Here is an 18241-nt window from a genome sequence, read left to right on the forward strand (position 1 = left end):
GGGTCCAAGGGCTAAGAACCTCTGGCCCCACGTTAAATAATTGTACATCACTCTGTCCTGTAAGAAAACAGGTGGCCTCTCAGACTTTGAAGAAAGAGAGTTGTCATCAGAGCAGATGTTTCAGAAAGGTTATCGTAATTTATCTATGTTTTCCCTTTGTAAACTTAAAAGAGAGAGACTAGATATAAAGGGATCTTAAAACATAGAAATTACAATATATGGACTTTGGAACTTAAAAAACTGTAAAAGGAAATTATGAGATAATAGGGGAAATTAAGCATTGGATATTTAATAATATAAAGGAATTTTAAATTTGGAACTGTGCTTATACTTTTTTTTAAAAGGGAGGGGAGAGGGATCCCCCTGGGGACTCTGGTTAAGTGTCTGCCTTCTGCTCAGGTCATGATCTCAGGGTCCTGGGAGCCCCTGCTCAGTGGGGAGTCTGCTTATCCCTCTGCCCGCCCCACTTCATGCTCTCTCTCTCAAATAAATAAAATCTTTTTAAAAAAAAAGATTAATTCAGGAACGGAGAGAGGGAGAGAGACACTTTGATAGCCAGTGGACCCTCTCAAACATTCCCCACAAGAGCTGTGGGGGTAAGGAGTGGAGTGGACCTACCTCCAAATTATTTCTTAAAATCTAAACCTGACATTCAAGGCTCACCACATCTAGGTACACAACCATTCCAAAGGCACCTTTTCCTAATGGGAGTAAGTACTTAACAGTACATCAAAGACACATAGCGGCTACATGTGCCAAAGAGCTTTGGTCTGAAACTGTCCTCGGTCCCCTGTTAGGAGACCTTGTCTTCAGCACTGCCCCTCAGATTTTAGGGGAAGTCGAGTTGACCCGGGTACTTTTTTTTTGCGTGTGAGGCAGCGTCTGGGCAGAAAGGATACTAAGAGGCTTATTGAGGGTAAAGAAAAGTGAAAGCCAGAGGTCCCTTTGGTTCAGACTTGGACTTTGCCCTTATTTCTCAGGCGAACTTGCAGTGTGATCTTGGGCAGGTCAGTCTCCTCTCTGAGCCTCAGTGACCCCGGCTGCAAAGCTCAAGATGTGGTTGGGGTGTTGTAAGGACCCTTCCAGCTCTGATACCTTCTGACCCTGCACTTGGGGAAGGCCTTCTGCCGGACTCCACAGCAAAAAACCGACGCACAGCTGGGCCTTAACAAAGAGCCGGGGTCTCAGGAATGTTCCCGCCCCCAGCAGGTTTTGGATACTCCCAGAGGCCGAGGGGCGGGGCTTGAGAGAGCCGCCGCCAATCATTAAAGGTCCAGGCCGCCGGGGCGGGGCTTCCGCGAGCGGCGGCGGCTGCCAGGCTGGGTCCGAGCATCCCGTGGCTCCGGACCCCGGCCCGGATATGGCGGCTGTCCGGGCCTCCCCGCGAGGCGCGCTGCTGCTTCTTCTGGCCGTGGCGGGGGTCGCGGAGGTGGCAGGGGGCCTGGCACCGGGCAGTGCGGGTGAGTAACTGCTGGAGCAGCGGTTCGGGGCGGTCCAGGGCGGCCGCCCCAGCGCTCCAAGATGGCGCGAGGCAGGGGGCAGGGGTGCGCGCGACCCCCAGACATGGCCCAAGTCCGGTGACCCAGGGTCCGGAGGTCCCGGCAGGCGGGAGGGGGCGCTGAGACGGGACGAGCGAGGAGCCCTCTCCACCCTCGCTCTCTCCCCCCGATCATCTGCTGCACTGGGAACGGTGACCCGGGTTCGAGGCCTTGCCCTGTCACCCACCGGACTGGCCCCCGTCTCGGCCCTCACCCCCACAGCGGGTTCGGTCTCTGCCAGAAGTGGTGAAATGCCTTTGCCCAGGACGGTCGCGAGGGTTGGGTGGGATTTCCGAGGTGCAGCCTCCTTACTGCCGCCTGGCCAGTTATTGTAACTTGACCCACAGTTCAGAAAGGCAGACCTCAGGCGGCGAGCGTTTGATGGGCCCCACAGCCTACCAGGTTCAAGTCTCTGAAGAGAATGTGCCCGAGCCTGCTAAATCCAATCTGCTGCCATCTGCGGTGGGCGCACGGTGTGTCCAAGGTAGCGCTGGGCTCTGGCGGGAGATAGATTAAGTTGATGTAAAGCACTTCCCAGGTTATGGCCCATGCAATACTAGTTGTCCGTTCTCAGCCCACAACCACTGGATTCTGTGGAGTAGTTAAGAATATTTGAACAAGTTACTTAGCCTTAGTCTTTTTGTGCGTTAATATCCACATTTATTATATATAGTACCTTGTGGATTTTAATGTGAGAATTAATTGAAGTAATTCATGTATAGAATTTAGAATAGCATATAGTAAGCGCTGAAACATTAACTATTAAGTAAGTTTGGGAAACACTGCACATTGTACCCTTCTCTTATAGATTCACAATAAAGGGCCCAAGGATTCCTATAGTAAAGAAACTTGTTTGCTGGGGAAATGGGAAAAAGACTGCTAGTATATATGGGAAAAAGACTGCTAGTAAGTATGGAATAGGTATTATTTTACGGTAATGAAAATGTTCTGAAATTAAGTAGTCGTGATGGTTGCACAACTCTGTGAATATTTTATTTTAAAAACAACTGAATTGTACACTTTAAAACAACTGAATTGTACACTGCAATGGTGTGTGATTGTTAATGTATAAACTGAGGCATATTAAACATTTTCAGAGTTTATTTGAGCAAAAATTGATTTGAATCAGGTAGTACCAAACAGGAAGTGACAGGAGCTAGAGGAAAGATTTTGATAGAAAAGAGGTAGAAGCACAGCAAGGAAATTAGTTGATTGGCTATAGCTTAAGTGGATGCCTTATTGGGAAAGCCTAGGTGGCTGTTAGTGATTGGTTTTCCTTAGGTTTCAATTTTTTAACCTTGAGGCATTATAGGCTTAGGTTTTGGTTTGCTTAAGTAGGCTATCAAGGCATTAAAACCACCTCAGTCTAATGGCCTTCTTGTTTAATTAATTTAACATGATTTCTATCTCAATAAAATTATTGTAGAAAAAAAAAGCTTGTTTGCTTATGAACTCTTTTTTGTCCATGATACCTACAGGACACTTTAGAAAATGCTGGGCTAGATAATTTCTAAAGCCCTTCCAGCTCTTAAAATCCATAACAACATACAGTTTGCATTGTTTGATAAAAACAAGAAGTCCAAGTTTGATCTAAAAGTGAGATTTGTCCCTTGTACTAAGTTCTAGGAAGCATTTATTGCCTGGTCCTTACATAAAGGACATTGAGTAATACAATGGACAAAAGCTTCCATTGTGAATTTGTAGAAAGTGTGGGAAAAGTTCTTCAATCCTAAATAAAAATTGAGAACAGAATATGAAATTGTATTTCAGTGAAGGCCTGGCTTTTATTCCTGATCAGACAGCCTTCTTTTTCCTCTCCAAGTCTGGGTATTCCTATATCCTCTGGTATAAGGCTTTACTTAGAAGTCTTACCTGTTCTTAGAGATTTTTATTGCTATTCCTGGGGGGTGGGGGTGAAGGAATGATACTACTTGCTCAGTGATTATTATCTCTTGTGAAGTTTTGGCACACCTTCTGCGTTGGAGTAATGCCACTCTTCCTATCCCAGTGTATCTTCCAATCCCAGCACCTTCCCCCCGACCCCCCATTTCTGATGTTCTCTTTGAAGGATGGGATGGGACCCTATGCTGTGGTCTCAGGATCTGTGTGGCATGGCATATGATAGTAGCACTGTTTCTATTTAAGCTGTTTTGTAAGGGTACAAAAGAGGGAAAGATGAAACATTAAGGGCTAAATTTCAATAAGTTGACATTTAAGGAATTATGTAATAGCCCAGAATCCTGAAAAAGAATGTAATGAATTTTAAGTTAGAAAAAAGCAAACGCCTATCTGGAGAAAAGTAATAAAAAGCAGATTCTCTTTCCAAAGACATATCTTGGCCTACATTGTGGAAAGAGCTAGGATTGGTGATAGACCAGATATGACAGTTTATTCTGGTGTACTGCTAAAAGTTCTGTCTCATATCCATAGATTTAAGCAATCTCAGTAACCATACTTTTTCACTGTGTGCCTCTTCTAGAAGAAAGTGGGACGATGTCAAGAAAGTGGTTTTTATATACTTTAAATGTGGTTTTTAAAAGAGCAGAACATCCCACAGAGGTTTGTTTATTTAAAAATATATATATTTATTGAGTGCTTGCTGGTCGTCAGGCACTGTTCTAAGTACAGGATTGCTGCTCTCAAGGAGCTTACATTCTACCGGAGGAGAGAGAGATAATAAACAGGTAAATAACATGATTTTTGATAGTGATAAGTGTGCTGTGAAGGAAACCAGCTGTTATTGTATGTGTGGAGGGGGAGGGGTGGTTCTTTACATGGTGGTGACAAGAGAGGCCTCTCTGGGAAGGTAAAATTCAGAAGCAAAATCTGAAGACTGAAGGTCTAAGAAAGTCAGATAGAGACCAGAAAGTGCAGAGGCCCAAAGGCAAGAAGGAACCAGTATGGTTGCAACATAGCGAGCAGGAGGGTGAGCTAAGGCCAACAGTACTGAGCCTTGCAAAAAGCCACATAAGAATTACGGATTTTATTCCTTGTGCAGAAAGAAACAATAGACTGTTATGTTAGAGATGTAAGCTTTGATTTATATTTTAGATCACTCTGGCTGCTGAATGAAAAAAAGTGGTTGTAGTGGGTTAGGAGTAACAGCAGGTCAACTGGCCTCTGCAGTAGTCGAAGCAGGAGATAGTGGTGATTTACAGTGAAATGGTGGTGGAGGTAAAAGAGGAGAGATTCAGGATACCACTGATGGATCGGATGTGGAAAGTGAGGGAAGGAGAAATTAAAGATTACTTGTAGATTTTTACCGTGAGCAGTTTAGTAAAAAATGATGCCATTTACTGAAGTCTGGAAGATGGGGAGGAGCAGATTGGAGGAAGGTTGGCAGGTGAGCCAAGAAGAGCATCAAAAGTTCTGTTTTAGTATATGTATAAGATGGATATTAGGAATAACTGCCTAGGTCCATTCCAGACCTGTCAGTAATCCATTCAGCAAATATTTGTTAAGCTGTTAGTAGTGCCAGATGCTGTGATAGGTGCCAAGTATAAAGGGATAAGCAAAAACAGACATGGTCTCTGCTCTCATGGGGTTTATTGTTTAGTAGGAAATTCAGACATTAAGTACCATATATATGTAATATATATCTACATTGGTAACATTATGTAGTTGTATTAGTACATATCCATTTATATTGAAATGTGAAGAATATATCTGAGGGAAAATATGATTTAGTCAAGTATATAGCACATCATATGGATGCTATAAAGCACACAGATAACATGAAAAAGATGTCAAGAAAAGTGTAGTATTAAGAGAAACTTTCTGATCATGGAATATACCACTGGGTGCCAGACATTTATACTTGTAGATTCCTTGTTTTTTAGATGGGAGGCCTGCAGCGTAGAATGGACAAAGGAATTATCCAAAAATAGTGTCTTTTAGCCTGGACTCATTTGCTGTAGTTGTTTCAGAATGATGAATGTCTAGGTTATGGCTCTTTTGACCCCCTAAGGGAACAGAAACCAGGGTGGCTCAGGATTAGGGGGCTAGTGTGTAACATCTAGCAGGGAAGCACATAGAAATCCAAAGGTAGGAAATTCAGCAAAGTAGACCTCAGGGACTGCTGTGGGAACTAGAAAGCTGCTAAGAGCTTAAACTACTGTTAGAAGCCGTCTCTCTCTACCTTTCATAGCCTCTCTGTGCATCTCTTGGATTTCCCAATCTCCACCAATCAGCTTCCTCTTTTTACTCATCATTTCTGGACTACCATAAAACTTCAGCTTCCCCAGCCCCAGCTCCTCTTGACTCTATGGCTTCAGGGCCCACCAACTCCTGGCTGCACACTTCTGTGCCTGAATATATGATTGGGTCCAACTTACCTTTCGACTTAGGCCAAAACCTCGTACGATGTTGCTAAATTATGGTTTAGTTACCATATGAAATGTGGTACTGAAGTGTCCCAGTGGGAGAAATACTACTTTTTGTACTTTTTTCTGATAAAAGTCATTGTATAACTGGGAAATTATTACTTATTAACCAATGAATATCATTTTTTGAGCTGAGCAGCATGCTAAATGGATACAAGAAGTTTACAAACTGGAGATACTGTAAGTACACACATGAAGTGAATAGAGAAGATTTAAATGTTAAAGTTGCCAGTTCTGCTAGAATATCGGAGCCTTCAATAACCAAAACATCAACAGGGCTTAGAGTTATTGGAGAAGAAAGTCTTACTAAGAGTTGAGATGGATTTAAGCCTTGAAAGGTGTTCCGGATTAGGTCAGCAGGGAAAGGGCACTTAACATTTCAGTCAGAAGGCTGTGTTCAAGGTAACAGTAGGCTTTCCTTGTTAAAAAATGATAGACGGGGAAGGTAAAGTTATAAGAAGACTTGGAAAGTTTAGAATTGGAATAGCAAGAGACTACTATGGGCCCTTTATTAGAAGAGTTGACATCATAAAGGGTCTGTCTGGCAGTCATATTGGTAATAATAGACTCAAATGATTATAATTGGCTGTTTTGGCACTGTAATATAAGGCAAGCAACGGAGAAGGATATCTGTAACTTGCCAGTGATTCAGAAAAAAAATATATATATAGAAATCTCTCTCTCTCTCTCTCTCTCTATATATATATATATGTCTAGATAGATAAATAAAGCAGTATGATGAAATGTTAGCAATGTTGAACCCAGGTAGTGGGTAGATGGGTAGTCACTTTATCGTTTGGCTCTTCCTTCGCTGATAATATATTTTGTATAGAAACAGAAATACTTAAGTATTTTTAAAGGAATAAATGTAACAATTGCAAGAATGTACTTTTAAGTGAAGATGTAGTTGTCATTTAAATGTTTTAAATGTGTCAATTTCTAGGCTGTTTTGAAAATAAATATGTGATTAAAAGTAAGATCAGCTTTTTATTAACACGTCTTTTTTATTTAGAATGACCTTTTTCAGTATCAGCTCAGATTTAGTTTTTTTCCTCGTCAACAGTGTGGGGTATATATATTCTGTTTTAGTAATTCTTTTTTTTTTTTAAAGATCTTATTTATTTATTTGACAGAGATAGAGACAGCCAGCGAGAGAGGGAACACAAACAGGGGGAGTGGGAGAGGAAGAAGCAGGCTCATAGCGGAGGAGCCTGATGTGGGGCTCTATCCCATAACTCCGGGATCACGCCCTGAGCCGAAGGCAGAAGCTTAACCACTGTGCCACCCGGGCGCCCCTGTTTTAGTAATTCTTTAGGAAGACATTATTTAGGGGGAATCTTTATTTTCTTTAGAGAAGAAAACAAGAATGGCTTTTCATTAACTAAATTGGATTATAGCATTTAGGAGGTTTCTGTGGCAAAATTCCTTTTAACTTCAAAAATCCTATAATTCTATGAATATTTTAGTTTTAGATTAGGCTATTTGTTTTTTTAAGTGCTGGTTGGTCTTAGAAGTTGCATTTTTCCCTTGTGGCTGGAGAATGTGCTTCCTGCTTACTTGCCTATCTTTAGTACACATGTGGCCCAAACTGTTAGCCAGACCTTGATGTTTCTAATTATTGGGTAATTCTGCTTGCATATTTCTAGGTTACACTAATACCTTTTTAAAGGCAGTATACATGGCTTTTAGCAATCTCTTTGGTTTTCATTAATTTTATAATTATAGACTTGGAATAGGGTGCAAAATATGACACTCATCCTTATGTCTTTAATGAGGATAACACCTGAGCTTTTTATTTTCATCATGTCAATATCAGGTTTTATTTTTAACTAATTTACCTGTGTCTGTTCAATTCCATTTCTTGAGAATAAGCAAAGTTTTAAACTATTTTTCTTGAAGAACAAGAAATTAGATTAGAACCAGATTATAAAAACAAAGCATTTCTAGAATTAATTGTCTTATATAAAAACATTAGGCCTTGGAGAGTTTTTTTTTTTCACTCTAATTGTTAAATGACCCAATTAATCCATTTTAATAGCTCTAAAAAAGACAAAGACCTTTAGTTGCTACATTAATTGCATTTGAATCCCTTCTCCCCATTCTTAATGAAGGCATGTGAATTGATGTCTATTTGTAGACTTTTATTTCTTGAAAAATATGTAGTGTTAAAGATTCTAAAAAGTTTTGTTTCAAAGGAAGAAAAATGTGCACCTATATAATAATGGCTAAGGTTAAGGATAGGGTATGGAAAATATGATGGAACATAGGTCCCTTAGCCTGTTCTTGGAGTGTGGCAGCTCTCCCAAGGGAGGAAATGTACTATTAGAGAGGAATGCTCCGTTGGGAGGGGGAAGGGAGTTATTACCAGAAGACTTTAGGCTGCCCTCTGTAGTCCCATATTGTCAGAATTATCAGAAGGCTTTTGGAAAGACTAGAAGGAAATATGTCAAAGTGTCAACAGAGGTTCTGGCAAGACAGTGGGAATATAGATCATTTTTCTTCTTCTTTTCCAAAGTTTGGGGTTTCTTAATGAAAAAAAGAATTATTTTAAAAATTTAACTTTGGGGGTCACTACATTGTAAATTTGACCTTAACATTAAATAGGAAAAAATGGGCTTTTACTTTTATGTTTTTAATAAAACTTTCCATTGTTACTGAACTTTTAATTATAACACATTTTGTTTCTGTTCTAAATAGACCTTTGCTCCAAGAAACTGTTTTTCAAAAATCCCTAGGCCCAAATCAGACTCTTGTCTACCGGATTGTTTACTTTTTGCTAAGCTTGTGCTTATTGGGACCATATGTTTTCCTGAGTTATCTTTGCTCATGATCAGCTAGATTTTTTTGCCCTGAAATGACCTTTGTGTTAGAGGATAGTAGAAAGTGGCAACTTCTTCAACACTTCAAAAGAGCACATCATTATCACACAAGAGAGCCTTTTTTCGGTTTTGTTTTGTTTTCTTTTTCCTACCTGCCCTTCCCATTCTAATGAGTAATGAGACTGGGGACATAACAAGAATCTTAGAAGATGGGGGGAGCATGGTGTGGCATGGCAGGGGAGAAGGGGTGTTTTAAGAAAGTCTTACGAGTGATTGCCTCCCATATACCCTGTTTTATAGAGAATCCAGTTTTGAACGTAGAAGGCTTGTTGGTGAGATCTAAAGAGCTCTTCGTTTATTCATCTATTCATTCATTTTCCCCCAGTACAAATCCTACCTTCAATCAAAAAAGCTCTGCTTTCATCTAACTTGTGTACTGAAATTGTATAGATTGCATTTGAAGAGATTATGTTACAAATTTATATTTTAAACCATTGTATCAGATCCAGCTACCTGAAATGTAATATTTCCATCTTGTCCCTTTTGACAGCCCCTGATCAATCCAGCTGTATTTTTTTCCAGTCAGGTACACTGTAGGATAATAATATGTCCCTGCCGTTTATTTCTATAGCCCATTTATGCGTTTCTCAGCCTGTAATGCTGCTTGGCAGTGTTTTTCCTTTTCTCTAATTTGATGTTTCTCACACTGGCATTCTGAAATGTTAGTAAGTGGCATGAAAAAAGAGCATGTGCTCTGAGAAGTCTGTCTACTTAGATCTTTTTTGGGGAGATTAGTAATATATAAGCATATTAAAGGCTTTGTTTGTGAAGTCCTGCAATAAGGAATTCTCTTTAACTTTTTTAAATCCCCCTTCATTTCCCAGTTTGTTTGAACATGAAACGTTTTCTCCGGAGGGATAGATATTAACAACTCATGAGTAGAATACAAGTTTGAGAAATGTATTTATAGTTGCTTCCTTTCTCTGTTCTCCAGAGTGACAGTTCCACACTTCTACAATTTCACCTCAAACCCCCAACGCCATCCCATCCCTTTTTGTTTTCAGATCTAATCTGTGTTTCACTGAGAAAATGGAGGCCATCAACTCCCTCATAATTTATTAGTGTCGTTATATCCTAGACTCTTGTCTAGACTTTGTTTTACCATCAGACTGTAATCTGAATAAAGTCAGAGAACATAACATTTATTCACTATTGCATCCCTAGCCCCAAACTCAATTCCTTTTTTTTTTTTTTTTAAGATTTTATTTATTTGAGAGAGAGAGAGAAAGCACGAGGAGGGGCAAAGGGTGAGGGAGAAGCAGACTCCCCACCGAGCAGGGAGCCTGATGTGGGGCTCAGTTCCAGGACCCCAGGATCATGACCTGAGCCAAAGGCAGACACTTAACCGACAGAGCTACCCAGACACCCCTCAGTGCCTTTTCTTAAACCCATATCCCTTTCCAGCAATCTCCAATATTCTGTTTCAACCACAACTGTGTGTATGGAAGTTCAATTCTGGCACTAACCACCCAGAGTTAGAACAGACTTCACAAGTTACAGGGCATGGTCCCCAAAAAGACACCACTTACCCCAGACACCAGCCACACTTAGGCAGTCCCCAGGCCACCCACACTTTTGAAAAACTGGCTATAAATCCAGGCTTCCCACAACCACCTCAAAATCAGTAATTCACTAAAATGATGCATAGAGCTCAGGGAAGCACTATAATTATGATTACAGTTTTATTATAAAGGATACAAATCAGGAGGACCAGCCAAATGAAGAGACATACAGGGTGAGGTCTGGGAGGAAATGCAGAGCTTCTGTGCCTTCTCCTCATGGAATTAGTGTGATCACCCTCCTGGCACATAAATGTCTTCACCAACTAGGAAAGGTCCACTGAGCTTCGTATCTAAGTGTTCATTGGGATTTCATCACACATACATGGTTGATTGGATTATTGGCCATATGATTGAACTCAATCTCCTTCCCGGTCTTGCTAGAGGTTAGGCTGCTATCCTGTGGCTCAAAGTCCTAACCTTTTAACCTTCTAATCAAGTGGCTGGTCTTTCTGGCATGCCAGTCTTCATCCTGAAGCTATCTAGGTGAGGTGGGGGGGGGGGCGTGGGATTACCTCATTAGCATAACAAAGATACACCTCTTACTCTAGAAATTCCAAGGATTGGAGTTTTTCTCCCAGGAATCAGGGACAAAGGCCAACTACAAATGGGGAGGGAGGATTTTTCCTTCCCTCCATCCTGCATCTTCCTGTAACTGCTACTCTTTTTTTCCCCTCCCATTTCTTTTTTCTTCTTCTTTTTTTTTTTTTAAGATTTATTTATTTATTTGAAAGAGAGACAGAGAGAGAGAACGGGGGAAAGGCAGAGGGGGAGAGAGAGAGAGAGAGAGAAAGAAAGAGAGAGAATCCCAAGCAGACTATCCATTGAGTTTGGAGCCCTGCTCAGCGCCTCAATCCCTGAGATCATGACCTGAGCGGAAACCAAAGTCCGATGCTTAACTGACTGCACCACCCAGGTGCCTCTTCCCTCCCATTTCTGCCAGACTTATTGAGAGCCAGTGTTTGTTTATATTTCCTCACCTCTGGTTTACTCCTTAATATCATCCACTTCTAGCTCCACAGAAAGTACCTTGTGAAGGTTACTGAGTGGCCTCCTAATTAGTAATCCATTTCCTTTTTTTGAGTCTTCAATCTAACCTGTATGTTTTGGTACATGACACTAACTACACCCTCTTCTGTAATGCTGCTCTCTCAAGGCTGACCTACCTGTCTGACTGTTTCATTTCAGTGTCTTGTCTTGTTTCTTCCCGTGTCTCAGATCTTGTGTTCTTTAGAATTTGGTGCTGTGATTACTTCTCACCAGAAACTGTCCCTAGGCAATGTCTTTCATTTCCATATACCTTCTTTATGCTGATGACTTTCAACTTGTATCTTTCAATTTAGCTTTACCTGCAATCTTGTCTTAGCTTTCTGACTTTACTGCAATTCCATTTGGATGTCCTTTAGGAACCTTAAATTTAACATGTTCAAAACAAAATTCACTGTCTTTTAATCACTTAGTCATACATTGTAGATATAATAATAGAATATAGCCTATAGGGTAATTATAAGGATTGAATGAGATAATGCTTAAAGCAAACTTAGTAAAATTCTGGGACATATGGCAGTCTCCACTATTAGCCTGCAAGCTTCTTGAGGGCAGGGACCATGTGCTCAAACAGCACTGTCCTTGGCTTGTAAAAGCTTATTGAGTTAAAATGAATAATAATAATCTGTTGAATAAATATTTTGTGTAGTCGTCTGATTTAGTTTCATCATCTTGTTTATTTAACAGTGGGCAACATCTGGTATTTTTTCTCTTAGGTGCACTGTGTTGTAATCATTCAAAGGATAACCAAATGTGCCATGATGTATGTGAACAGGTAAGCCTACATAATAATTGTTGAGGTTATGTGTTTATTAAGTATAATTGTTTTGGAGAAATCTGCTGGACAGCACCTTAACCAAGTCATCACAGTTCACATCACCAATAATGGAACAAATTAATATGTGTCTGCTGACAATGCACTAAAGAGAAGCACAGCATCTTAAGTAGCATTCCTGTCAAAAATGCATAACCTGAATCATGAGGAAACAATAGGGCAAACCAAGATTGAGGGATATTCCTCAAAACAACAGCCTGTACTCTTTAAAGTTGTCAGGGTTAAGAAACTTGAAGATTAAAGGGAACTACAAAGATATGACAAGTAAATGCAATATACAGTCTTGGATTGGATCCTGGAATTAAAAAAGATTGCTATAAAGGACCTTATTGGGATAAATTGGTGAAATTTGAACATGAACTATAATAATAATGAATCAGTGCTATGATCCTAAATTTGGTGATTGTATTGCAGTGACGAAGGACAATGTCCTTGTTCTTGGAAGATACATGCTGGGATTTGGAATGAATGATCATGTCTTTAATGAATTCTGAAATGTTTTGTCAAAATAACAATAATATCTGTATATGTAGAGAGAGTTAAAGCAAATGTTGCAAAATGTTAATAATGAGTAGATGAAGACTATGTGAGTGTTATACTACTCTTGAAACTTTTCTGTAGGTTTGAATTTTTCTGATTGAGCCTTTTAAGACCAGTTCCACTGAGACAATACCTGTTCATAAAGTCTTAACTTTCTTTCGTCACCTTGGTTATGTAGTTCGGGCCTTGGCACTTGAGAACAAATGGCCTCAAGTATCTTTTGAAGAGTTTTCAATAATGTGGATTTTTGTCACTTCCTAAAATTTAGAGAGCTACCTAACTAGAATTAAAAGTTCTCTCAAACAATATTATGAATTTATTTTTAAAGATTTTATTTATTCATTTGAGAAAGAGAGAGCCCATGTGTGCACGATGGCCAGGGCGGGGGTGGAGAGGAGGGGCAGTGGGGGAGGGATAAGCAGACTCCTTGCTGAATGTGGAGTGCGGTGTGGGGTTAGGGGCTGGATCACACAACCCTGAGATCACAACCCAAGCCAAAACCAAGAGTTAGCCACTCAACCAACTGAACCACCCAGGCACCCCTCAAACAATATTATGAATTTAGAAAGGTTTTGCAAGATACTCTTTAATTATAAAACAAGACAGTGACTCAACTCATCTAAGTACATGAATTCATGTCAAAACACTACAGCAAATTAAGTTTTCTGCAAATTGATTGTCCAAACAACAGCTTTTAAAAGCAAAAATGGCTCCTAGATGGTGTCATCTTAAGGGAGCTGAAGGATTGCTTTCCTGACTTTGCTTATTTGATGAATAAATCTGGTCATTTATCCTGTAGAGTTTCTCACAATCTGAATTATGCTATTTGCAACTCCTTGGTATCATTTAATGTGTTCCCCTTTCCTTTATATTTCTTAGTAATCGGTAGGTAGATTTAAAGCAGAGCTATCCAATGGAGCTTTCTGCAGTGACGAAAATATTCTGTATCTGTGTGATCTAGTATGGCAGCCACTAGCTACATGTGCCAAGTGAACATTTGAAATGTGTTTAAAGAGGCCGAGGAGAATGAGAAAGAATTTGAGGAACTGAATTTTAAGTTTTATTTAATCTTAATTGATTTAAGTTTAAATTTAGATGGCCACACGTGGCTAACAGTAACCTGGGACAGGTCCAGAGGCTTGATCCGATTCAGGTTAGGTTTTGCTTTGTTTTGGTTTTGTTTGTTTGTTCAGCAGGTCTTACTCATAACGTTATTGTGTCTGATTGTCTCTTTTTGTAATTGACATTATAGTCATAATTGATAATTGCCTAAAGGCAATTGGTTGCAAAATGGTGATATTCTAGCTCTCATCACTTATTAATTATAGATGGTAGTTTGGGAGAAAAATGGCTACTAAAACTAACTGGAGATAAATCCTTTTTCATTGTCCTTAGCATTCATGGATTTCACAGTCTTGACTATTTGTAGGTAACCATGAAGTTCTATCTCATATATAATGGCTTATAATTTACTGAGACATCAAATTGTAATTGCATTAATTAAAATTCTGTTTGGAAGAGAGCCAGTTAGCCTGGTGAATGAACTTGTCAGCTTCTCAGCATCTTTATTAAAAATGGCTTTGCCTCTATTTAATGGTATTTTATGGAAGTTTATGCTGTAATGCTACTCACAGATTTGTTCTTCACTAATATCAAGGGTGTGACATAATCTGTTTTACATTGTTGTTATTTGACTAAAAGCATTTTGTAGAACAGTTTAGAATAAACTTACCTTTTTTTCTTGTCTGTTTTCTTTCTTTCTCTCATTTGTCCTCTAACAGATTTGCAGCGTGGTTTTCTCCATTTTTGGTCATTAGAAAAGGGTCTAGACTTGCATATATGGACTTTCTTGATTATTTGCCAAACTAACCAACCGTTTAAGAGATGTTACCTCAGCTTAATTTAGATCTTTCCAAAGGTTTTCCATTTATAAAAGGAAGTTGGAAAATATTCTAGACAACTGATAAGTATAGAGGACAACAAATTTTACCTCTTCTTAGTTCTTACAGAAAAATGCCACAAAAACTTTTTTTTTTTGTCAAATAGATATTCTCCTCAAAAAGTGAATCCCGACTAAAGCATCTGTTACAACGAGCCCCAGATTATTGCCCTGAAACAATGGTACGTCTTGTATAACTTAACTGTGGAAGCTTTTGTCTAAATGAAGCCATCTAATAAGTTAACTTTTAGGTTCAGGAAAATTTTCAAAATGATTTGGGTTTGTGATCAAATTGAAATGTTAGATTTAACTAGGTATTTTATAAAGATCATCACACAAATAGGTAGAATATTATCTTTCATCTTTTATTGTTTATCCTATGATGTAGGGATAAAAATAATACTAAATATAAATGTATTACAGTCTTTAAATTTCATTATAATAGTTTATCTGGAATTTAGAATTTTACTCATTATTTTGATAATTTTATGAAAACCATAATAACTTATATTATCTTATATTTATTTTGAATTTGAAAAGTTAAATTTGGGATAAGGGGAAATGTGTGACTTCTCATTATTCCTGTCTTCCCATTTTTTTGGTGTACTGTAGATACAGTGCTTGCCTGTCTGAATCATGTAACTTAAAATGTCTCCAGTGCTTTGACCATGCTCAGTGTTCGGGATACTGGTGGGCCAGGCTGTGGAATTCTGAGCTTACACGAGACAGACTTTTTAGATGTGGTGACTTGCATTATGTGAGGGGGGATAAGTTGATCAAACAATTCTGACTGACGCATTTGCCTTTACTTGCTCTACAGACATTTTTGTCTTTGCGCTTAGAAACAGTGATTCCAGTGAGCATCCTGAGTACCCAGACTCATCGTTAGTGCTCTTAGATGGGAAGATGGGAAAAGAGCAAGCAATATTTTTGCATCTCAGTTTTATTTTTCCTTCCCTGAATAGCTGCTTGATACTCATGTAGTCTTAGAACACTGACTATATAGAAACAAACGTAACCAAATTAGCTATACATAATTTCTGTATAAATTGTCATGTTTAGGAACTGGTTATATAAAAGCCTTTTGGTGATTACAATTTTAGGTTGAAATTTGGAGTTGTATGAATTCATCTTTGCCAGGTAAGCAAAGAAGTGTAACATTTAGCACTTTATTTTAAAAATTTGTTTTGTGATTGTAAAATCTGTGTCATAGTCCTGTAACCTAATGTATCCCCTTGAGTTCCTATCTTCTCTTTCTTGTAGTTACCCAAATTTTCAAATGTATAGTTTATTCTCATTCACTCAGTCATTAACTGTGCTGTTGTCTCTACTTCTTCCATTCTAGTGGAACTGGTCTTTGAAAGAGCACCAGATCTCATGGTACCTAAATCTTATGGCCTTTTCTCAGTACTTACTCCCTTTAACTACCCTGCAGCACCTGGTATTATGACCGCTACCTCCTATGACTCCACCTTGGCCTCATGACTTTATCCTCTCGTACCTTTCCTCTACCCCACTCCCCCTAAGGACCTTGGTTATTCGTGTGTGTGGTCCTCTTCTCTTCTCTTTCTACACTTCCCCTGCTAATTGCTTTCCCTCCCAGAACTGTTAACTAGTCAGCCCTGGGAAGATAACCTTCAAATCTAAGTTGTCACTCACAATTTCTAGACACGTCACCAGGATGGATCTCTGCATCCTGGTGACAACTGAAGTACAAATTTAAAACCAAACTCATAATTACCTGTCTTGTGAATGACACTAGACTGGACTCCCTCAAGTTATCTTTGATTGCTTTTTCTTTTTAGCTCCTTTGACTCTGTCCTTGTAAAATCTTGCATCAGTTCTCTCTACTCCTTGTTCAAGCCATTATTATTATTCTCTGGGGAGAGACTATTGTAACAACCTTGTAGCTGGTGTTTCAACATATCATAGCTGTCCTCCCCAGCTCCTTCCAAAAAAACCTTAAAAAACCAAAAACCTCCAGGGGGATGTCCCATTTCCTTCAGAATAAAGCCCAAACTCCCTAGCCTAGCATTCACAGCTTTCCAGGATTAAAGCTTCCAGTCCTGGTTAAAGCCAGTGCCTTGGAAAAAAGGAAGTATATTTTATGTATCTCTGAACTCTAAAGGCTTTTACACTGTTTGAAGTTTGTATTTCAGACAAATTGGTCTATTTGCCTTCTGGGAATTGCCCATATCCTTGCTTGTTCTCCCGATTATCCCTCTACCTAATGTCCTGGAATTATTTATGTATAATTGATATCTCTGATATATGTAGATATAGCTATATATAGACATAGCTCCATATGTAATCTCTATAATGGGATAAATCATATATTTTATCTATTTCATAGCCCACATAATACCTAATGGAGTGCTTTGTACATAATACTGTAAACCCTTGTTGGACAGTAATAGTTTCTGGGAGGCCACTAGGTGTATGGAAATAGCAATATACTGTATTATGGTATAAAAGTTCACAGAATTTATGACCTACATTGATTCCATTCAAAATAATTTCAAAAATGTGACTGATTCTGATTCTAAATAAGTAGCAGAGATTTAGAGGAAACTATACTAGGCAAAGGGCTAGATGGAAGTCTATTGCCCTTTGTACCATTAAAACATGTAGGGATACAGAAGCTTATGATATGCCGTATTTCTAGCCAGTTTTAACAATTGGGGTAGTTTATAATTTTGACAGCTTTGTCTGCAGGCCATTTTTTTACTTTTGTTTTTTAGCGGAATGCTTCTATTTGTTATATTAAGTCCTAGTTTCATTTGGAGAACTGTGTTACCTATTGCATTGAATTCTTGACACTTTTCAAATGTAAATAATAATGATTTAGATGTGAATTTGCAGATGTATGTATAATGTATAGGAGGAGGAACTTGCCAGGAGGAATGTGCCACATGCCTATGAGCATATGTCTTTCCTCGTTTCATAATTGTTACTTGTGTCTCCTATTTTTATCCTAGGAGTCATTCATTGACATTTATACTTGCAAAAATGGATGTAAAAAATGCATTAGGACACTTTTTATAATTAGATCACTTTTTGATATCACCGTAATTTGACTGGAGAAATAGCTGCTGTGTATAAATGGAAACAGAATAGTCATTTGCCCCATAATTAAGTGTACTCACCAAAGTCAGTTCTTGCCCACAGGAAATGTTCCTGTCTGTCCTGTCTGTTCCTAAGTATCAGTTTCTTAACAGTATCATGGGTTTTGACACTATTCCAGGTATTTAATATTTTGAAAGTAATAATCCTTATGCCCTTTTTTGTTTGTGTTTTAAGTTAAATTGGAATCTTTCCCTGTGATTCACAGTCTAAAAGTGAGGCAGGCCTCTCCTTGCTTTCCTTGACCTATGTGTTCTTGAGAGATACTGTCTACCCAAGAGTGAGAATGATCTAAAGAGAGTTTAGGGTGGGCAGAGAGAAGAGAGAAAGAAGAGAGAAAAAAACAAAGCACCTGATAATTCTATTGTGGGTGCTCTGAGAAGACTGATAGCATTGGGA

At 39.0% G+C, this 18241-nt stretch overlaps 1 protein-coding gene across 1 annotated transcript in view; it reads left to right on the forward strand.

Moving 5' to 3' along the window:
• The first annotated feature begins 1329 nt into the window (after nt 1–1329).
• Nucleotides 1330–18241, forward strand: part of RECK (reversion inducing cysteine rich protein with kazal motifs) — a 73100-nt gene continuing 56188 nt past the window's right edge. The window contains exons 1-4 of the mRNA XM_040631593.1: nt 1330–1460; nt 12122–12180; nt 14827–14901; nt 15823–15859. Coding sequence (XP_040487527.1) covers nt 1361–1460; nt 12122–12180; nt 14827–14901; nt 15823–15859 — 271 coding nt within the window. The 5' untranslated portion in view covers nt 1330–1360. The remainder of the gene's footprint in view (nt 1461–12121; nt 12181–14826; nt 14902–15822; nt 15860–18241) is intronic.

This window comes from Ursus maritimus, unplaced genomic scaffold (assembly GCF_017311325.1).
Source record: "Ursus maritimus isolate PB19 unplaced genomic scaffold, ASM1731132v1 scaffold_17, whole genome shotgun sequence".
Lineage (NCBI taxonomy): Eukaryota > Metazoa > Chordata > Mammalia > Carnivora > Ursidae > Ursus > Ursus maritimus.